General features: G+C 43.2%; 1 protein-coding gene across 2 annotated transcripts in view; it reads right to left on the bottom strand.

Annotated features, from left to right (window-relative positions):
- Window positions 1–4,051: 4,051 nt before the first annotated feature.
- The window catches only part of kcnip3b (Kv channel interacting protein 3b, calsenilin), a 51,303-nt gene continuing 35,571 nt past the window's right edge, over window positions 4,052–19,783 (bottom strand). For both annotated transcript variants that reach the window (XM_083644177.1, XM_083644178.1), the window contains 6 exons: window positions 11,202–11,326; window positions 10,995–11,064; window positions 10,649–10,827; window positions 9,183–9,287; window positions 8,924–8,986; window positions 4,052–4,180 (listed from right to left, as the gene is read on the bottom strand). In XM_083644177.1, coding sequence (XP_083500303.1) covers window positions 4,133–4,180; window positions 8,924–8,986; window positions 9,183–9,287; window positions 10,649–10,827; window positions 10,995–11,064; window positions 11,202–11,326 — 590 coding nt within the window. In that variant the 3' untranslated portion in view covers window positions 4,052–4,132. The remainder of the gene's footprint in view (window positions 4,181–8,923; window positions 8,987–9,182; window positions 9,288–10,648; window positions 10,828–10,994; window positions 11,065–11,201; window positions 11,327–19,783) is intronic.

The raw sequence follows: 19,783 nt of genomic DNA, 5'->3' as shown, positions 1-19,783 counted from the left end.
TCCAGAACAAGATGACTAGGGATGCATCCTAGATAGGAAGGGGTGCAGATGCCCGGCCAAAGGCCGGGCCCACTCGCCCGAAAAATTTGACATGTTATTTTACTAAAAATAATGCATTTCAAGTAGAATGATACCACCCAAGCAAGAATATTTAAAGTGTTTCAAGTGCTTTACTGAAATATTTGGACCATATAATGATTATCTCAACCTTAACCCCTATGTGGCGTTAATTAATACTATACGTGAATTGTGTTAGACCATTTTTGGTCACTCAATATGTTAAAAGGTTACATATAGGTGCCAAAAAGTCATAAATTCACATCAAAGAACAAAGAAACACGACAAGTATAATTCAAGTTTAAACAGTAAGTGTGCAGCTGCAGCATTTATTTTAAAAAAAACTGAGCATGCAGACAATTAAAATAAGGTTGCAATGCGTGCTTTTGCACCCCCGTAGAACCAGGCCTGGTATAATATCAAATTAATTTGAGAACCATAAGAGGATCTCCCCCTGCTGCCCTTTAATATGTATTGCGGACACCTAAGAGAATATAGGTCAGAGTAATTGACAGACAGGTGTGTTTGACAGACAGGTGTGTTGATGGTGAGACGGGGGAGCGGTACAGTCTTTTGACCGCAAGCAGCAAGCTCTTTGTTATACATTTTTGTTATTTTGAGAAAGGTTAGGTGCATGTTGATTGCTGCACGCCTGGATTGCAAAATAAATGTAATTTGATGCAACAGTAACAAGGACCTCTGTGATTGTTTGGAAACAAAGTGATGCGAGTCCGAACCCACAACCCCGTCAAAGGCAAGTGGCTATTGAGCCTAAATTTGTTAAGAAGCCACCACACAGCGGCTTGGGAACCTCTGGTTCAGTTACATGGCAAAATAGGTCTCAGATCCTTCACCCTTCACCTTTGTCAGATGGCAGTTCCAAATCAGATTGGCTTTCTCAGTTACCATCAATAAAGATAAAGGGCAAGAGAATGACTGAGTTGGCATCTACCTACCTCAGCCAGTGTTTGTTCATGACCAGAATCTACACAGCCTTCTCCAGGAGAAAGCAAGCCAGCAGCATGAAAGCACTACTTAGTGAAGGTACAATTTTAGAGAGAGCTGTACATGAGCAGATTCTCAATTAAGTCAACAGTCTCTCAACATTTTATATGATTTTCAATCAGGTTTTAGACTTAGACTTTTAGTCTTATTCAACAGATACCTGTCTGACCTTCTTAACTGATTTTATTAAGAAGCAAATCGATAATGGCAAGTTTTGTGGTAATGCAATGCTTGATCTCCAAAAAGCATTTGACACCGTCAACCACCAACTTTTCATGTGTAAATTAAAGGCAATAGGTTTCAAAGAGGAGGCCCTAAACTGGATACAATCATACCTCTTTGACAGAGTCCAAAAGGTAGAAATAGGAGGTGTAATCTCCGAGCCTAGAAACCTGACCTGTGGCGTCCCTCAAGGAAGCATTATTGGTCCTTTATTATTTTTCTTATATATTAACGACATGGAGTCAGCATGTTCATGTCCTTTATTTCTGTACGCTGATGATTCTGCCTTGTTGATAACCGGAGAGTGCTTAGAAACAGTTAGATCTTCACTCAGTAAAGAGCTTCAAAATATCAGCACCTGGTTATGCAACAACAAGCTATCCTTGCACTTAGGAAAATCTGAATGTATTGTTTTTGGATCTAAGTATAAACTAAGGAACCAACCCAGTTTTTCGGTAGAGTGTAATGGTGTCATGTTAAAGTGTTGTGTAATGTACTGTATCTGGGAAGTCAACTGACGAGTGAAGCTATGGCCCTCTCTGTCATTGGGAAAATTCACTCAAAGACAAAGTATTTAGCAAGAATATCTAAGTTCCTGGACAAGAAGACAATGAGAACTTTAGCTACCTCTTTAATTCAATGTCACTATGATTACACCTGTATATACTGGTACAGTGGCTTAACTAAAACATCAAAAGACAGGCTCCAAACAGCCCAAAATAAACTAATGAGGGTCATCCTTAACCTCAGTCCAAGAACGCACATTGGCCCATCTCATTTTAAAGATTTTAATTGGCTCCCTGTTGAAAGCAGAGTACATCAGTTGAAAGGTATCATGGTTTATAAAATATTACATGTCCTTTTGTCCAAATTATTTCACCAAGTACGTCCAGTATGTTCGTGACATTCATAGCCGGAACACAAGAGCTAGTGTAGCAGATTTTAAGCTACCCAATCTGAAGAGCAAAGTAGGAACAAGTACATTTCTCTATACGGGGGAGAGGAGTGGAACAAGATCCCTAATGAAATTAAGTCTGCTAATTCTCTGAATGGTTTTAAAAACCTTCTGAAGAAATTCTTATTGAGCAAACTAGAGTAAAACGTGAGTCTCCCGCTGCTATGGTATGTTGGTTTATGTCTCCTGTTCCTCTTATCCTTGACTGTTCTGTATTGTTTATCTGATGTTATACTGTATGTTATTGTGACATCATGTTTTTATAAGACCAGGGACCATGATAAAAATAAGTGTTGGCACTTTTTATGTCATCCCTTGGATGTTGTTATGCATTATCCAGAATTAAGTCATTCATTCAAGGTAATGAGGAGGGAAAAACAGACATCGTCTAGGGAGCTGCTGTAATCCTGTTGTACTCATACAAACATTTCCATAACTGCGCCCATCCAGAGTTCCCCCCCCACAGAAATCAAGTGCGCAAGTTTTCTAGTTCTTATCTATATATCAGTAGTATATCAGTCCGTACATACTGTACACACTGGCTCAGTGGTAGCTAATTCCACATAACACATTTGCTGTAGAACGTGCTTCGGATCATTTTTCCTTTTCCTTTCCTTTTTTCGTGCTGATAAATTTCACTATTGTCACTTCACTTCAATGCAACTGTGTGTGTGTGTGTGTGTGTATGTGTGTGTGTGTGTGTGTGTGTGTGTGTGTGTGTGTGTGTGTGTGTGTGTGCGTGTGTGCGTGCGCACACACGCACATCTGGGTCAGTAGTCTCTCTCTCACAGTTCTGTGGCTGCTTCTTCCCAAGGAAAATGGTGTAAAAGGACACATTAAAGGAGAAGTAGCAACTGTAGTCAGTATCTTTAATTATCCGACATGACAAAGTCCTACTGTACTGTACATGATACTGTGGCACTGAGTCAGCATGCTCTTAGATACTGAAGAACCAAGATAACCACTTCACACACTGTTACCAGGCTGTATATGTGTCAAACGATCAGTCAGACACAATCTCAAGTCTCTGCTCTAGTCTTCGGAAATCCCCAACCCCACCTCCAAAAACAAAAAAAAACAAAAAACAAAACGGTAATAGTTGTGTAATCGATTTGAATTCTGTGAAATACTGCCGCCTAACATGATGTTTAATCGAGTAACATATAGATTTCTTGAACAAATATTCAGCTGGATAGCTCTGGTCCTATACATTACCATAAGCTAGTGCAGCACGGATGAGACCATTACAACTTAGGATATGTAACTATTATCTATACATATATACATACATACACGCTGGTTTCCATCAGCGGTGTATCAGGTGCAGGTATCTACAGTGCCTTTACCTCAGGCGCATATAATACATATAAAATATTTAGTGCAAGCTAATTCCACATCACATATTTGATGACAAACATGCTTCAGTTCATTTTTTCTTTTTTGTGTTTTCCCCCCTCTCGTGCTGATAAATCTAGCCGTCGTCAGTTCACTTCATCATCCAACGCTCTAAAAACTGTATGAAGTGTGCGTGTGTGTGTGTGTGTGTGTGTGTGTGTGTGTTTTCAGGAAAAAATGGGGGGGAAAACAGCAGATTGTTGAGGGTCCAGGAAGCTCTTCTCCTTCTGTCTCTAGTTGTCCTTTTGTTTGTCCGGAAGCAGCAGTGGCAGCTAGGGGAAAACCCCCGCTAGTGTTCAACATTATGCTCCTGTATCTTTATGTCACTGTATGTGTTGTTTAGTGTGGAATTTGAGGTGTGTGTGTGTGTGTGTGTGTGTGTGTGTGTGCGTGTGTGTGTGTGTGTGTGTGTGTGTGTGTGTGTGTGTGCGTGTGTGCGTGCATGAAGTGTGCAGATACGGGCCGGAGGATAGCATCTGGGAGGGTCCTCCTTGGTTTTTAGATCACATTCTCAAACAGCTGCATGGAGTTCATGATGTTCTCGTCCTGAAAAGGAGAGAAACACAACTGTTTGTCACCTGAGCTCTGACGTCAAAGAAGTTTTCAGTTACATCGTTGTCATAAATTGAGCTGTACGTGCTCAAGAACAGGAGCATGACATGTACAGTATGTTTGCCCATAGTATTCTCAGATTGAACCAGCCTGTTTACCTTCTTAGCTCCTAGCTGTAAAAACAGTTTTTAGAGTTGAAAAGAATATAGATTTGATTGAATACACGTTGAATACATTGTTGATTGACATGGCTTGTGTTAATTTGAAGCTATATGCTCACACGTTTTAGTCCTACAGATAGCCTACACTAGCACAATCAACAGAATGACCAAGTCATTTGTAATATGTGAATGTTTGAGTTTGGAATGGGGGAAAAAACATCAGCTACTTGTTGGGTAACACTTTATTTGGATTGTCCACCTACAGAGAGTCTACCGAGTATTTGTAACATTTCAACAGCTTATTAGTTGACATTCAACAATTCAACTGTTTCGCTTTGTCTGTAGGTCAGGGGTGTCAAACTCATTTTAGTCCACGGGCCACATGCGACCCAATTTGGTGTCAAGTGGGCCAGACAAGCAAAATCAATAATCAATAATAACTTATAAATGACAAAACCTCCAAATTTTCCCGTTTATCTTAGTGTAAAGAATTACAGGTACAGTACAACCCTACAATATGTAGAGTTATCTCAGATACCATCAAGCACATTATCTACTGTCTGTACTGTGCATTACAATCAGGGGTGTAGTCGAGGGTAAAGTTTAACACAAGTAAACGCATTTTGCCCACCCCTTTGAAATGAGGCAGATAATTTACTCACCTATTTGTATTTTCAGATCAACTGTATCAATCAATGAGGGCAAACAAGGTGGGTAAACTACTCACCTTGGATAGTTTACCTAGTACCTCTGTATTTATCACTACACACCCCTGATTACAATTGATGACAACTGTGCAATTCTCTATAGTAAGGTCAAGCAAAGGTAAAATATAGCTGACTATTTAGTGATTACAGATAACATCAAGGCAACTTAATGTTTTACTTGCTCCTGAAACCTGGTATCTCTTAGCCTAGGTAAACCCAGCCCCCACGTGACCTGCTCTCTCAGTTCCCAGTCAGAACAGGTCTGAGAGCAGGTCACGTGGGGGATGGGTTTACCCAGGCTAGGTATCTCTAGCCTTCACAAGTGCATCACATTGGATTGAAGGACTTCTCAGTGCAATTTTCACACTTTGCAAAGTCATCCTTTGGGCCGCATTGGATCCTTTGGCCGCATGTTTGACACCCCTGCTGTAGATGCTTAACAGATTCTTTATTCTTTATTCGGATCCCCATTAGCTTCCGCTGCGGCAGTCACTAATCTTCCTGGGGTCCACACAAAACCATACAACATAAAACATGCAATACAAACAACAACTGACACTCATCAGTCCAACCTACTGTAAGTAGCACAATGAAACCGTCCTAGTGATAATTAACAGTACAATATATGAACAGAGGTTAAGAGTACAGAAGTTAAAACATCATGTGCTTCACATGTAAGGTGACATCATTCCAATTGTTTGGTCTCTCTCATAAACATCTGTTTAAGTGATTTTTTTTAACAAGTATCTGCTTCTGATTTGTTTAGTAGTTTGTATAGATCATGAGTTGCACTGACTGGAGGCTCTATAGATAACAGATTTTTTTTAAGTATATTTGAGTTTGGTTTAGGACGATTCAAATAACCTAGGCTTGCCTATCTGGTCTGATGACTATGTTTTAAACCTGAATTAACTTAATTGATCTCTGAAAAATTCAGGCTTCCCCTCCACTATTGCATTTCTGGCAAATTTTAGAAGACTAGGTGTTAATTTTGCCTCAATAGTCAACCATACTAAACTGTGGTGCATACTTGCAACATTGGTTCTGAAAGAACAGTGAAGAGCAAGTCTTACAGCTCTATTTTGTACGAGCTGGAGTTTATTAATATCTCTTTTGGCAGCAGAGGACCACACAACCATACAGTAACATTCTGTTTGCTTCCTGTTCCACACACACCTGCTTCTCATCCCCTGGAGCTACTAAATTATTCAGAGAATATGTAGGTACGTTCATTACTCTATAGATAATCTGTTAAATATCTACTGACAAAGCGAGTACATTTGAACTGTTGAATGTCAACTAATAAGCTGTTGAAGTGTTACAAATACTCTGAAGACTAAAAAATTGGCTAGTAAAAATATGAAAGCTTGTCAATTCTGATCCAAGCTTGGATAATTCTTGCAACTCCTTTGGCTCTTTTGGATGAATGCACCTCAGAGCAGCTGCACGGTTGCAACAGATTTTTGTTGTTGCCAAATGTTTGATTTAGGGGCAGGGTGGCCCTGACATTATAAAGTTTAAAGGGATAGTTCACCCTAAAATGGAAAATTCAGTCATTATGTAGTCACTTCCATGTCAGTGAAAATGCTATTGAAGTTCACAGGACCAAACACACAGTGAGTTAGTCCCTGTAGTTCTGTCTCAGCCGTCTCCCAAGACTTTGACTTTGTTTACCAAACTTTCTTTGCATGTACTTATTAATTATGCATATGAACCTCAGGCATGCAAACCTGCAGCAGCAGCGTTAAAATATATTCCAGGCCTATTAACTGAGAAAAATGGCTTTATTTCATTTAATGATGCAAAAACATCAAATTAGACTGTTTGGGGTGTTTTGTAATATGTGCGTGACTCATATTTTGCAGATGTTTTGCAGCATTATGTCAATAGCTGTGTTTCCATTACAGTTTTTCGCAAAAGAATTGCGATATTTCTACAACTTCGACAATGTACAATTGCGACTTGTAGGCGTTTCCATTGAAGTTGCGTTTGAGTGATTCCCCGTTGCAGCAGCTGCCACAGTGATTACGCACGGGGATCTGCCCCATATCCCGTCCCCTGCATGCTCAAATCCAACCAATGGTCAATGCAAATCCCAACATGAAGTTACAATGCATATAAACGAGCCTGATTATCAATTCAAAAGAAAATGAGTCGCAAAATGTTGCTGGCTGCGTGAATGCAGTCAGCGCGACAGGCAGAGGAAAAAAGGTAGCCTAATAGCCTACAACTGGTCCGATTTAGAGATGGAGGGGGGAAAAGGCTGATTTGGTTCTATAATTGCACCTGAAACGTGTGCAATGTATTAGCCTACTCACAGTCACTGTATTCACTTCAGACAGCACCACCGCACCAGTGTGTGCTTTTCATCCTCTCATCTCGCCGCTGTGCCAAATGCGCGCACACAGGCAGCCTGCTGTCACCATGGACCGATTTCTGCCATTAAACATTATCTAATTTGCCCGGCTACGCTTTTGCATAACACTCGTCTTTCTGCTAGGTAGCGTTGCTTCAAAGTTTTCCACTTGCTGCGGAGGTTTTGACACGGCTATCGAACCTTACTTACCAAACTTATTTTCCGCTCCTTTTCCAAGGGATAATATGGGTCACATGACGTGCAAATGCGAAAAATGTGTTTCCATTACACTTTTGCGATAAACTTCTATATCGACACGTCTGAAAAACCACCTCATGAGAGCGAAAAAACTTTTTGCGATATTTGGGAGGTTTTTCGAAATTCACGTGTTTCCATTACCCAATTTCTATTGCGATATATAGATTTTGCGCATTTCTGAGAGTAATGGAAACACGACTATTGTCGTTCCGCCAAATGAATATTCTTGTATCCATGCTAGTGGTTTGGGTTACTTGAGGCCTTGTGGCTGCAGTGAGAATTGGAGGCGGGGTTTTACTACGAACTCTAAATTTAGACCAATCCATCCCCGCTTGGCACTGAGGATACAAGAGAGCGAGTGGGTCTAAGGGCCCATTCAGACACAATGCGATGCTCGCATTGCCTCCAAGCCCGACGAACTACAGCCGGTCTACTATTAATATACGTCTCGACGGATTGTATCTGAATTCAGCCTAAGGCTCAGAAACAAATATCCACTTGAGGTGCTGCAGCTCTCACCTGTCTTGCCCTACAGCAAAGCTGCTCTGGCTTAAAGTTATAATCTCAAAGATGTTCATGTAAATAAATGTTTTTTAAGTCACTATCTATCTGATAGTGACTTAACACCATGATTGAACCTATGGCCCATTGATGGAAGCCTTTGCATTTTCAGTATTGCAGCATTTATGAACTTGGTGTCTGTGGTGACACAGGGTGGGCGGAGCTAACACAATAGACTCACTCTTTAGGTTACTGTAGGTTGTAGCTTCACACAACTCTTGTGTGACGTAGGATAACAAGCTACTTTTTTCCAGTCTCTGCTAGCATTACGGGTGGTTACTATGGCCGAACAAACTGCCTAATGTTACATAATAAGTTTGGATCTCACCTGCAATTACCACTCATCGCCATAGGTGTCACCCAAGAGAACAAAACTGAAATCTTATGGATTATAACTTTAAAGAACATTTTAAACTCACGTTTGCATTTTGCATGTGATTCTTGACCATACAGCATAACAGCAGAATAAGCAGGGTATGATTCAGGAGAGACAGGGACATGTGAGGTATTTCTTGAAGAGATTAATGACACTTTGTGTGCATGTGTGGATTAGCTTAATCAACATCTGGTGAACCAGTGACAATGACATCACATGATGTCACCGTTTGTGTAGATGTGTAACTGTGGTTTGGGTTTGGTACAGTACAATGACTTTTGGTTTGTGTGTGCAGTTGGGTGGGAAAAGGTGAATCACCTTCTGACAGGTCTCAATGAACTCATCGATGGTCACTACACCGTCTCTGTTTCTGTCCATCTTCTGTAGCAAGAGGAAATAAGAATAAGCATGACAGAAAAACTCATGAGGATGATCTCATATCACTGTACCATGTGACCTGATTGTGCTGTGTGTGTGTGTGTGTGTGTGTGTGTGTGTGTGTGTGTGTGTGTGTGTGTGTGTGTGTGTGTGTGTGTGTGTGTGTGTGTGTGTGTTTCATTTGGTAGATCCACAGAACCTGGAAGAACTTGTCCACGTGCACAGAGGGGGCATCGTCCCGCACACAGGGGTAGGTGTACTTCCCCATCATGTCATAGATTGACTTCATGATCGCCAGCATCTCCTGAGAGGAGAAGAGAGGACAGGACAGGACAGGACAGGACAGGACAGGACAGGACAGGACAGGATAGGACAGGACAGGACAGGACAGGACAGGACAGGACAGGACAGGACAGGACAGGAGAAAGACTCAGAGTCTTTTTCTGTTTCGGAATCATTTCTACGTCTACATATTTCCAGTGTGTTTTATGGATCTAAAGCTGGCTTTCCAAACACAAGACGAGATTAAAGATATGGTCCCCCATGAATGACACAATCCCTCATATATCACCTTGTTTTGACCTGTAATAGAGAGCCGCAGGGATGAGTCCGGAAATCATCGATGCTAACAGTCCTGGTTCTTCACTGTTTTCGCCTATGGGAGTTTTGAATGGGTTTTTGGCGCAATGCTTCTAATAATCTCCCTGGGCAACGCTGGCTTAATCAAATGCGAACCAGTGTTTAGTAATATCATCTTCACACACGGGGACCACTTTTATGATTTTGAAGCTTTTACGTGCTGTTAAAAGGGCGGCTAGCTAGCAAACGGCTAAATGAGACTACACTGTTGAGTCGATGGGGATTATACATCAATAACGTCACCACTTCAAAGGACGAACACGGAAATTCTCTTTCCCTCACCTGGTTCAGCCCGTTCAGCCCGGGGTAATCAGTGCACACATCCAACAACAGTCCAGGTTGAGCGCTGACATGACGTGGAAGCCTATGCGACAGTGTGTAGTTCTGGATTAGCTTAGCTCGAGCTTTTTACTTCTAGGGCTCGCATTTACGCTACAAAACTGATGAAAGTGGTCCTCATGTGTGAAGATTATCCGACTGAACTCTGGTTCGCGTTTGATTAAGCTTGCGTTGCCCAGATACCTTATTAGAAGCATCGCGGCAAAAACCCATTCAAAAATCCCATAGACAGAAACAGTGAAGAACCAGGAAGTCCGGGACTTCCGCGTTCTGACTACAAAAATACGTCATCCCTGCGGCTCTCTATAGCATCACCCAATGCACCAATGGCAGAATGCAGTGGTGAGCCATGATGAGTTTTGTTTAGAATTGAATCATTGCTGGTGCATTTCATTATGGGGGATAAGTCATTCTAGAGTCCATAAACAAAAAAACTATCAAGGTCTTTTGTGAAACCTGTGTAAAATGGGTCTCAAATGTCAGGAAAGCAGAACAAATTGTCCAGCAAAACAAAAGAAATCAATGTGAAGTATCACTATCACTTGTGTTGATATGCGCTGAAGCCAAGACAGGGAGCAGAAGCCAGTGTACAGTAGCGTATTTGAAATAAAACAGTGTTTTGGTTGAACTCTCCCTGCCGTCTGTGATTCTGTGTTTCTCAAACCCTGCAGAGGTGTCCTCACATACCTCTTTGGTAATGTAGCCATCCTTGTTAATGTCATATAGGTTGAAGGCCCAGTTAAGCTTCTCAGTGACCGAGCCCCTCAGCAACACAGACAGGCCAATGACAAAATCCTCAAAATGGATTGAGCCATTTCTGTCGATGTCAAATGCATTGAATAGGAAATGGGCGTAGGTGGTTGCATCTGTATCACAACGGACGGGGGGAGAGAGAGACAAGGGAGAAAAACATGACAAACAAGAAAACAGGACCCAGAACACACAGCATGGAATACACTTTGCTTGCATGCAAGATCAAGAGAGACGGAGAGAGAGAGAGATAATGAGAGGAGAGATTGTGTCATCGTCTAACCTCCTTGGGGAAAGAACTGAGAATAGATGGACTTGAACGTCTCCTCATCCACCAACCCACTGGGACACTCCTGCCAGAGAGAGGAAGAGTGAGAGAAAGGGCTGTGCATTGGAATATTTCAGGCCTATATATGGCATACTATAATGGCGGGTAGAGCAATTAAGAGCATCTCAATTGTCCGTGAGATGGAGCGGCGCCCGGACGTACGTTCTTGAAGCCCCTATAGAGAGACTGCAGCTCCTTCTTGGTGAACTTGGTCTGAGCCTGCAGCTGGTCCAGCCTCTCCGGCTGGTGACGCACCGTCGACAGCTCCAAGTCAGTGTCACTACTGTCTGTGGGAGAGAGAGAGAGAGAGAGAGAGCGAGAGAGAGAGAGAGAGAGAGAGAGAGAGAGAGAGAGAGAGAGAGAGAGAGAGAGAGAGAGAGAGAGAGAGAGAGAGAGAGAGAGAGAGAGAGAGAGAGAGAGAAGACGGAGGGAAGGGAAGAGAAAAAGAGGGAGGATGGGGTAGACATTGAGTGCGAGGATGCAGGCCAACATTCAGGGAGGGACAGGAGCACACGTTCAGGAGGGAGGCATCAGGTACAGGAACGGGTGGGGGAAGGTGCGAGAACAAGAGAGAGTTAGCAAGAAACGATAGATGAGCTAAAGGCAGACAAACGGAGGACTGAAAAAGAAGAGGAGGTACTTCTGTACTTTCTTTAGAGCGGGGGTCGTTACCAAACAAGCATCGTTTAGGCTTATCCAGAAAGCCACAGTTGTGAGGTAGACAATTTTAGAAATTCAATCAATGTCAGCTTTACTCACAAAGCAAAATTCTGAATCGAATTTGGTCTCGTGCAATGTTGGCTACTAGTTCACACACACTAAGAGAAAGCACCGCACGACTGGGGAAAAAGAAACATCATTCAAAAAGGAGGGAGTTTCTAGAAACCATAAGAAAGTCGGGTTTCTGCCGTTTCCATACTCACCATCTTTAGACAGAGAGAACAGAGGAGGAGGGGTGGTGGTGATAAAGGACACCAAATGGAGAAAGAGTGAAAGAGAGTAATTGGAGAGAAGTGGGAGAGCGATAGTAAGTGGAGAAAAAACAACAACAAAGAAAATAGTCAAGTCAGATTGGACACTGAGAGAGATATGGCCACTGAGCGCTCCATAGGAAAAGAGTCAAGTTATATTCCCAAAAAACATCCAGCAGAGCAGTGAAATACAATCAAGACAGTTGGCTAACATAAACCAAAAGCATATGAAGGGAGCTGACAGTGGGAGGCAGCCCATGCTGGATCGTTCCTTTGATGTTCATGAAAAACAATAAGACATACAATACAGTCCTGTACTGTACATGTTAGTGCTGCTGAGGGGGAGCCAGCAGGAGATGGACTCCTCCACCAAAGCCAGAGAAGAATATTCCCATAGACTCAATAGGACATTATGTAAAGTCAAATGTAGATCTACTTTATATCCCATTTACAGCATCCTTTTGTCATTCCTGCTCATCTCAGTTAGATATTGCTATTTAGATGAAGATGAACGTGTGTTGACATGACCAGAGCCCCATAATGACGCACATTTCCATAAACCCCAGGGTTACATGGCATGACGTTGCGACAAAATCCAAGCCAGATTTGAAAGTTTTCTCAAATTCTCAAATTTTCTGAAATATATTCAAACACAAGACTCATTTCTATCAAGTATGAATGCAATATAGTTTGAATTTGCGTTTTCATAATATCCTTTGAAATTATCGTAGAATCATATTTTTATGAATGAGGCCCACGGTTCTTTCTCTCATCTTTCTTAGCACTTTCTCCCCTTCACTCACTCTCCACTTCTTTCTTTCTCTGGATCTATCCAGACCGGGTGACATATTATTTGCAAGAGTGTGGAAGTAACTAATTCCAATTGTGGAGCTTTGTTTATTTATTTTATAATTTAAAATATTTCAGTTAAAATAATTGAGCTTGAACTCTATTTTGAAAGCTACTTTGACTCAACTAGATTTTTACACCGATACTTGTACTTAAGTAATATATCAGCAAAGTAACAGTACTTCTACTTGAGTAGGACATTCTAGTACTTGTTCCAACACCAAATATTTACAAGTGGGTTAAATGAAAATGAATACTTTCCCATCTCTGCTTGCATCACCCCCATCATCCCTCTACCTCCTCCCCCCCCCCCCCCCCTTCCCGTCCCAGCAGGTTGTCTCACCGGTCTCAGTGATGTCGATGAGGCCCAGCAGATGCATCAGTTTGAGGAACATGATCACCAGGCAGACGATGCCAACTGTCTGCAGTCCCTCTGTCTCCCACCTCACACCTCCCATCTTCTGCTATCTTCTTCCTTCACAGTCCTTTTCGCACCTTGGCTCCACGACGCTCCATGCTTCTAGATTGTCATGACCTATGTACTATTTATGTGCTTTTCCCACAGCCCGATCTCAGTCTCCAACTCTCTCTCTCTCTGCTCTTCTTCTCGATCCCTTCCCGTCAGTGAAACGCTGTCAGTCAGCCGTCGCTCTCTTCCTGTCACACTTTTCTCTGACTCTATTTAGCTCGCTCACTCTGCCTGTTTTAATAGACTAGGCTATATTTTTCTGAGCTCAGTCCATCTCCAATGCATCTTGTCTGTCCTCATTCAGGATATTATCCACAAGTAAAAGCAAGGTTTTCAATTCCTTTATTGATGTCAGCTGGATTTTAAAAAGAAATCCCTCCAAAATGAGAAAAAAGATACCCCAAAATCTCAACCACAACTTTAATCCGAAAAAATCCAAACAGAGGAAGAGCTGGCTGGCATACTGTCACATCACGCGTGTAGGTCTTTGGTACAGAAGCAGACAGTTGGTTTGTCTGCATGATTACTCCAATGAATGTTATTCCTGTAATCGGTGACACAACCAACGCCAAACGATATCCAACTGGCTGATGTACTACAACTCCCTCCTCTATTTCCTGCCTCCCCCTTTCTCACGTCGTTAATTTCTGCTAATTAACCTATGAACTCCTGAGAAACCAGAGAAATCCTGCATCTGTTACACCCAAATCCTCAAGAGGCAGTGCCTCAGGGTACAGGAGAATAACAATGCTCTAAGTGATTACGGGTAACTGGGATTTTAATTTGGACAGGGTGATGGCATAGGTCAACAGGTGGCCTGAATCCCATTTTCCCATGTCAGCTCCTGAATCCACTTTGTAATTGTTCTCCTGTCTCTCCCGGGATCCATAACACAGATTCCTGCTGCACTCAGCCATCGGAGGCCGGGCAACCTTCACACAGTTATACCGTAATACAGGGCAACGGTGAGCCAAGGATCCCTCGGGCCCTGTGACACTTATTCAAACCTCATTTCCCTGTCTCAGTAGAGTAGTTAACATTTTGGAGCGATCTGTGTCCCCCTCTAGAGGAGAAAAAGAGGAACCACAGGAGGGAGAGTGGTGTACACAGTAACAGGCCGTTTTGACCCCAAATGTCCTACTACGGAGACGTAAGTCGATCCTTTACAAGGGGAAGAAGAGACAAAAACAGCATGCTACTGAGAAGGTCTGTGGAGGTAAATGGACCTGGATGTAGTGGCCTGTCTCAAACTACAAACGTCTGCTTTGAAAGCTTAGGTAATGAGACACGGTCCTCTTTACAACTTTTGTAACTTTTCCTGCGGGTCCAGGAAATGGATCGATGGATGGAAGTTCCTGTCTTCTTGAATGCTTGGGCAAATGGAATCTTTTCACTGCAAGCATTCACTCTGTCTATCTATCAATATCAGGTTCAGGAAAGTGATGGATGGATGGATGATGGATGGAGGTTCCTATGTTCTTGAATGCTTGGGCAAATGGAATCTTTTGACTGTAAGTGTTCATTACAAGCAATCTATCTGATCAATAATGTAAACGCCTAACTCAACATAGAAATGGGCAAGCAAATAACAAATGAACAAATCTCAAAACTCAAATCCCTTCGGTCTCTGTCTTTATTATACTGGATATTGTTATCAGAAAGGCTCAAAATAGACCTCATGCGGCTCCAAAGACAAGGCTAACTCAGGATGGGCAAATATTGATGGCGTCCCAAAATAGGACGGACTGAGTTGGATTTAACCCAATATCGACAGCAGAGAGGAGAGGAGCAGAAACAACAATCAAAGGCCACCAGCTTGGTTTTACATCAGATCGTTAGCTGGACTCCAAACACACAAAGGTGTGCACACACATGTGCCCCCCCCCCCCCCCCCCCCCACACACACACAGTGTTGTTGTTTTTTGTAAGCAGCATCAATGGATTTTATGTTGAGTTATATTTAATGTAACAGATAAAGTACTTAAAGTCCCTGGAAACCAAAATCCACCAAAACGTTCTAACTATGTTATTTAGGGTCTTATGTTAGTAACTGTCTGCCTCAGAAATTATTATACATTACTTTCAACCCAAAGCCTTAAAATCGACACTTTTCTACAAGATTCTACAAAGTACTTCCTCATTGAAGAGAGCAGTGCGTGAGGTGCTAAAATGCAGGAGCTTATGACGTCATAAGCTCTATATAACCTTTGTACACGTGCGCAACTCGCCCTACTGTGTGTGTGTGTGTGTGTGTGTGTGTGTGTGTGTGTGAGTAACTTCGCGTCACCAGGCTGTGTCGAGCGCTATGCTGTTCTCTCTCTCTCTCTCTCTCTCTCTCTCTCTCACTAGTCCCGAGAGAGAGAGAGAGAGAGAGAGAGAGAGAGAGAGCACACAGAGTGGGAGACAGACACGCTGTGGGGGCAAAGAACGGACAGAGATCTCTTCCTCTCAGAGCCGCGGAGCAACGCGCGAACACACACACACACACACACACACACACACACACACACACGCGCGCGGTGTGTGCACAGTGCACACACCGACACTCATCTCTCTTTCTTTCTTTCTCCGTTTCCCTCCCCCCCTCTCTCTCGCGCTCTCCGAGAGACAGAAATTTCCCTGCTGTAGACTGGACACGCCCACACAGTCCGCGGGAGAAAGTACACTCTAAAAAATAATGAAATCTCATGAGTTTTGCCATGGCTGTCAAACCTAAATTTATAAACTTTGCGACGTTCATCATCGTTCAAATTCGGCTGGTGGCTTATTAACATAGGATCCTGTGATGTGATGAACTCAAAATGCTAAATAATAAAGAAATATTTCTGGTTTCCAGGGACTTTAACCTTGTTTGTCTGTTGATTAATGGCGAACATTGATCAACAGGGTGTGTGTGTACAGAAACACTGCAAAAGCAAAGTGAATCAGCAAAAGCATTGGTACAAGGGCAGCTGCACATGTGAGTCATATTCAGTTGAATAAGTGTGTGTGCCAAGTGTGTGCCAGCTTTACAAAGTCTGACGTTCATCTCTTTCATTTGTGACATTTTAAAGCAACATGAGGCAACCAACAGTCAACATGCATTAATCACAAAAACTGCAAAATTAGATAATGTGGCAAGGGGAACAGTATCAGGAAAACATAATATGCCAAAACACAGACAAGCTGCATTGGCAAACAGTGATCACAGGTCGAAGCTTGCGACGCAGGATATCGACGTACACTAAACACTACAAAACTAGCACAGAATTCAACACCTCTGTGACAGTCTGCAAAAAATGGCGAGCTGTGAGCTTCACCAAGCCGGTAGCCTATTTATGGCAGCGCAGGTCATTTGGGAACTGCTTGTATCGAAGGGCAAGGCACAAATATAACCTGGCTGGCGTGAGGAGCACAAACTCTGGCCCCTTGAGCAGTGGGCACAGTAATATGCTCTGATGAATTCTCTTTCACTCTCCAGGTTTACATTTGGAGGAAGCCACAGGATACCATCAGCCCCCAGCGTCTGCTGCCAACTGGTAAACAACCTGCAGATGAGGAGTTGCAGAAGTAGACGACAGAATGACACGGTAGGTAGGTGGTCAATTAGTCCCACTGGGAGATGATGAAGTGGCAAGAACAACAGGAGGAAGATGGATCATCAGAAAAAAGGGGGGGGGGGGATTTTGGGGGGCTGAGGGATAGCCAGTGTCCTTCAGGGTCAGAGAGTACTACAGACTCCATATTTAGGCGGCCTTAGAGAAAACCTGTTCGATACTGCATGTATAATTAATGTGAAGTAATGCTAAACCGGGGTGTAGGTCCTGCCTCTTGAATCACCACAGTGGAAGAATGGGGGGGGGGGGGGGGTGTTTTAGGAGGAACTGAAGATTGGAGAGATTGGGAGAGGAGAGGAGTGATAAATTATGAAAGGACATTACTGATGTTTTTGTTGAATTTATTACTGACGATGCCCGGCCATAATATGGCACTAATGCGCCGACTGGAGCCTTTCTGCTATAACTGCCTGGCACACTGAGTACAGGGCACTCTGAGTACAGGGCACACTGAGTACAGGGCACTCTGAGTACAGGGCACTCTGAGTACAGGGCACACTGAGTACAGGGCACTCTGAGTACAGGGCACTCTGAGTACAGGGTACTCTGAGTACAGGGCACTCTGAGTACAGGGCACTCTGACTGGCTGGCCTTTGGCTGAAAACTAATGAAAGAGTAGAGCACTATCTAATGCCTCTTTCCAAAAGTAAGTCCAAAAGTAAATTCTCACATGTTAGGCTGCTACTTCTCTAAAGGCCCATCAAGGTTTTACAGTATATCTCTTAGCAGGCTAAACAAACATCCCGTAAACGATCCACTCTTCAAAATGCCATATGCATAAGTGTGCTACACTGCTGAAATTATAAAACAAAAATAATGTTTACAAATACATTAATACATAATCATTTAAAAACTCTCTGAGTTCATTACCCAAAAGTGAGCATCATTCCAAAACGCAGCATCCACCATTTAAAAAAGTGACACCTATTTTCAAAAGAAAAATAGAATAAATCAATAATTATAATTCTCATCATTATAATGACTATAATTATTATTGTAAGGACAAAAATGTGGTACTTAAAGTAGTCGGCAGTAACTCATGTCTTTGATTGGAAAGTTACCACACTTTTACTGGGTCCTGGCCAGGCTGTCCTCACAAGACTTTTGTTTTTGTTTCAAGGGGGTTATAATTCACCTTTTTCCACTTCCCACCCAATTCACCCATTTTGTGTCTAAAAGGCAGGAAGTTACACAGGTGCAAGCAGAACATTAATGAGGGTTTCCAACTTCCAATCCATTTGGTGATCCAGTGCCGGGGCCCTCGTTAATGTTCTGCTTGCAGCTGTGTTACTTCCTGCCTTTTAGACACAACATGGGTGAATTGGGTCGGAGTGAAAAAGGCTAATGAATGATATTTATGAATGCGGTTGTGTGAGTACGAGCATGCATGCAGTGCATACGCCAGAGTCGGGAGCCGTAACCAGGAAGTAGCGGCGACCTCTAGCGGTCTTTAATGTAACGACAGTCTGATATTGAAATAGCTCACTGACAAGTAAGGGTGAAGGGGTGGGATTAGTGCACCAGTAACTTCCTTGTCTTCAAAGCGCAAGTGAGAGAGGCAGGTTCACGTCCCAACGTAGTCCGGTTATAACCATAACCCTAACCAAGTTGTTTTAGTTGCCTAACCTTAACCAAGCTGTTTTTCAAATTAACCAACGTGGCGTGTTTAAAATTAACCATATCCCACGTGAGGCGTATCACTTAAGCCGTTTTCCCACATGCGTACCGGAAAATTAGCTGTAAGTCAATATCGGACATTTCCCTTCACACCTCTCCTCTGGCATGTGGGAATCTATCAGCGAAATTGCCTGTATGTGGGGGGGGGGGGGGGGCGGCACTGCAGAGCGGGTGGGGAGTGACGTGTCGGCAAAACTCAGAATGGTGAAATAAGTTTGCTTGTTTATCCGTTCACCTGCGTCGCGTTGAAGCACTTTTTACAGACTGGCTTCATTTGATGTGTCCGGGCTTGCCTTGGCTGTCGGCAACGTTGCTTAGTCCCTGTCGGGCTGTGACTGAAGGAGGAGGACGGACTGTGGCCAGAGAGCGAGCAGAGAGGAGAGGGGAAAATCAGCACACACACACATGAAGCTGACATAGGCTACTGCTCTTATTATCACAAGATCATTTCGCCAGTTTGCTTTAATGTGCGCTAATGATTAGATTATGCCCGCTGGAACATTAAGCAACGTGTGTACACCTCGCCCATGAGAGTGTCGCGCAGAATATGAAGATAGACTAAACCGGGGACAGATCATGACAGTGTTATGTACCTCTGCGCTGCTGCGTGAGACTAGAGCCGTCTGGAAGCGAGAGAGACCAGGAGGGAATTTATTTTGGGAAGATGCTCTGAACAATTTTGACGACGTGGAATGGAAGCGTCATTTTCGCATGTCCCGGTATTACGTGCTGAGTCTGGTCCGACCCGCACGCAAGATCACCCGGTGGCGAAAACCACTGGAAGCGCGTTTGCGACTGGCAATAGTCCTTTGGTGGTACGCAACACCAGGGGAATATCGAACAATCAGCTGTGTATTTGGTGTTGGACTGTCTACTGTGTGCAACCTGGTCCACGAAGTCACAGCCCACTGATAGCGGAAAATGACTGGACCCCTTTCTCACCTGTCTGTCTATCGCGGCATACCGCTCTTCTGACTAGCTCAAAACTGGTGAAATGGCCGCGACGACGGGGTCGCGCTTATACCGGCACGGCGCCTTTCCCACATGCAGCCATTTGACCACGTTCCGGTCATTTTGCGGTACAAAGCGCATGTGGGAAAAGGGCTTTGTATGCACATGTTGTTTTGGGAGTGGAAATTTACTTATTCCAACCCGATCTCCCAAAAAATTGTAAAATAGCAA

This window comes from Poromitra crassiceps, assembly GCF_964638095.1.
Source record: "Poromitra crassiceps genome assembly, chromosome: 10".
NCBI classification, from domain to species: domain Eukaryota; kingdom Metazoa; phylum Chordata; class Actinopteri; order Beryciformes; family Melamphaidae; genus Poromitra; species Poromitra crassiceps.
The sequence above is the reverse complement of the archived record's forward strand: the minus strand, read 5'-3'. Positions and strand labels throughout refer to the sequence as shown.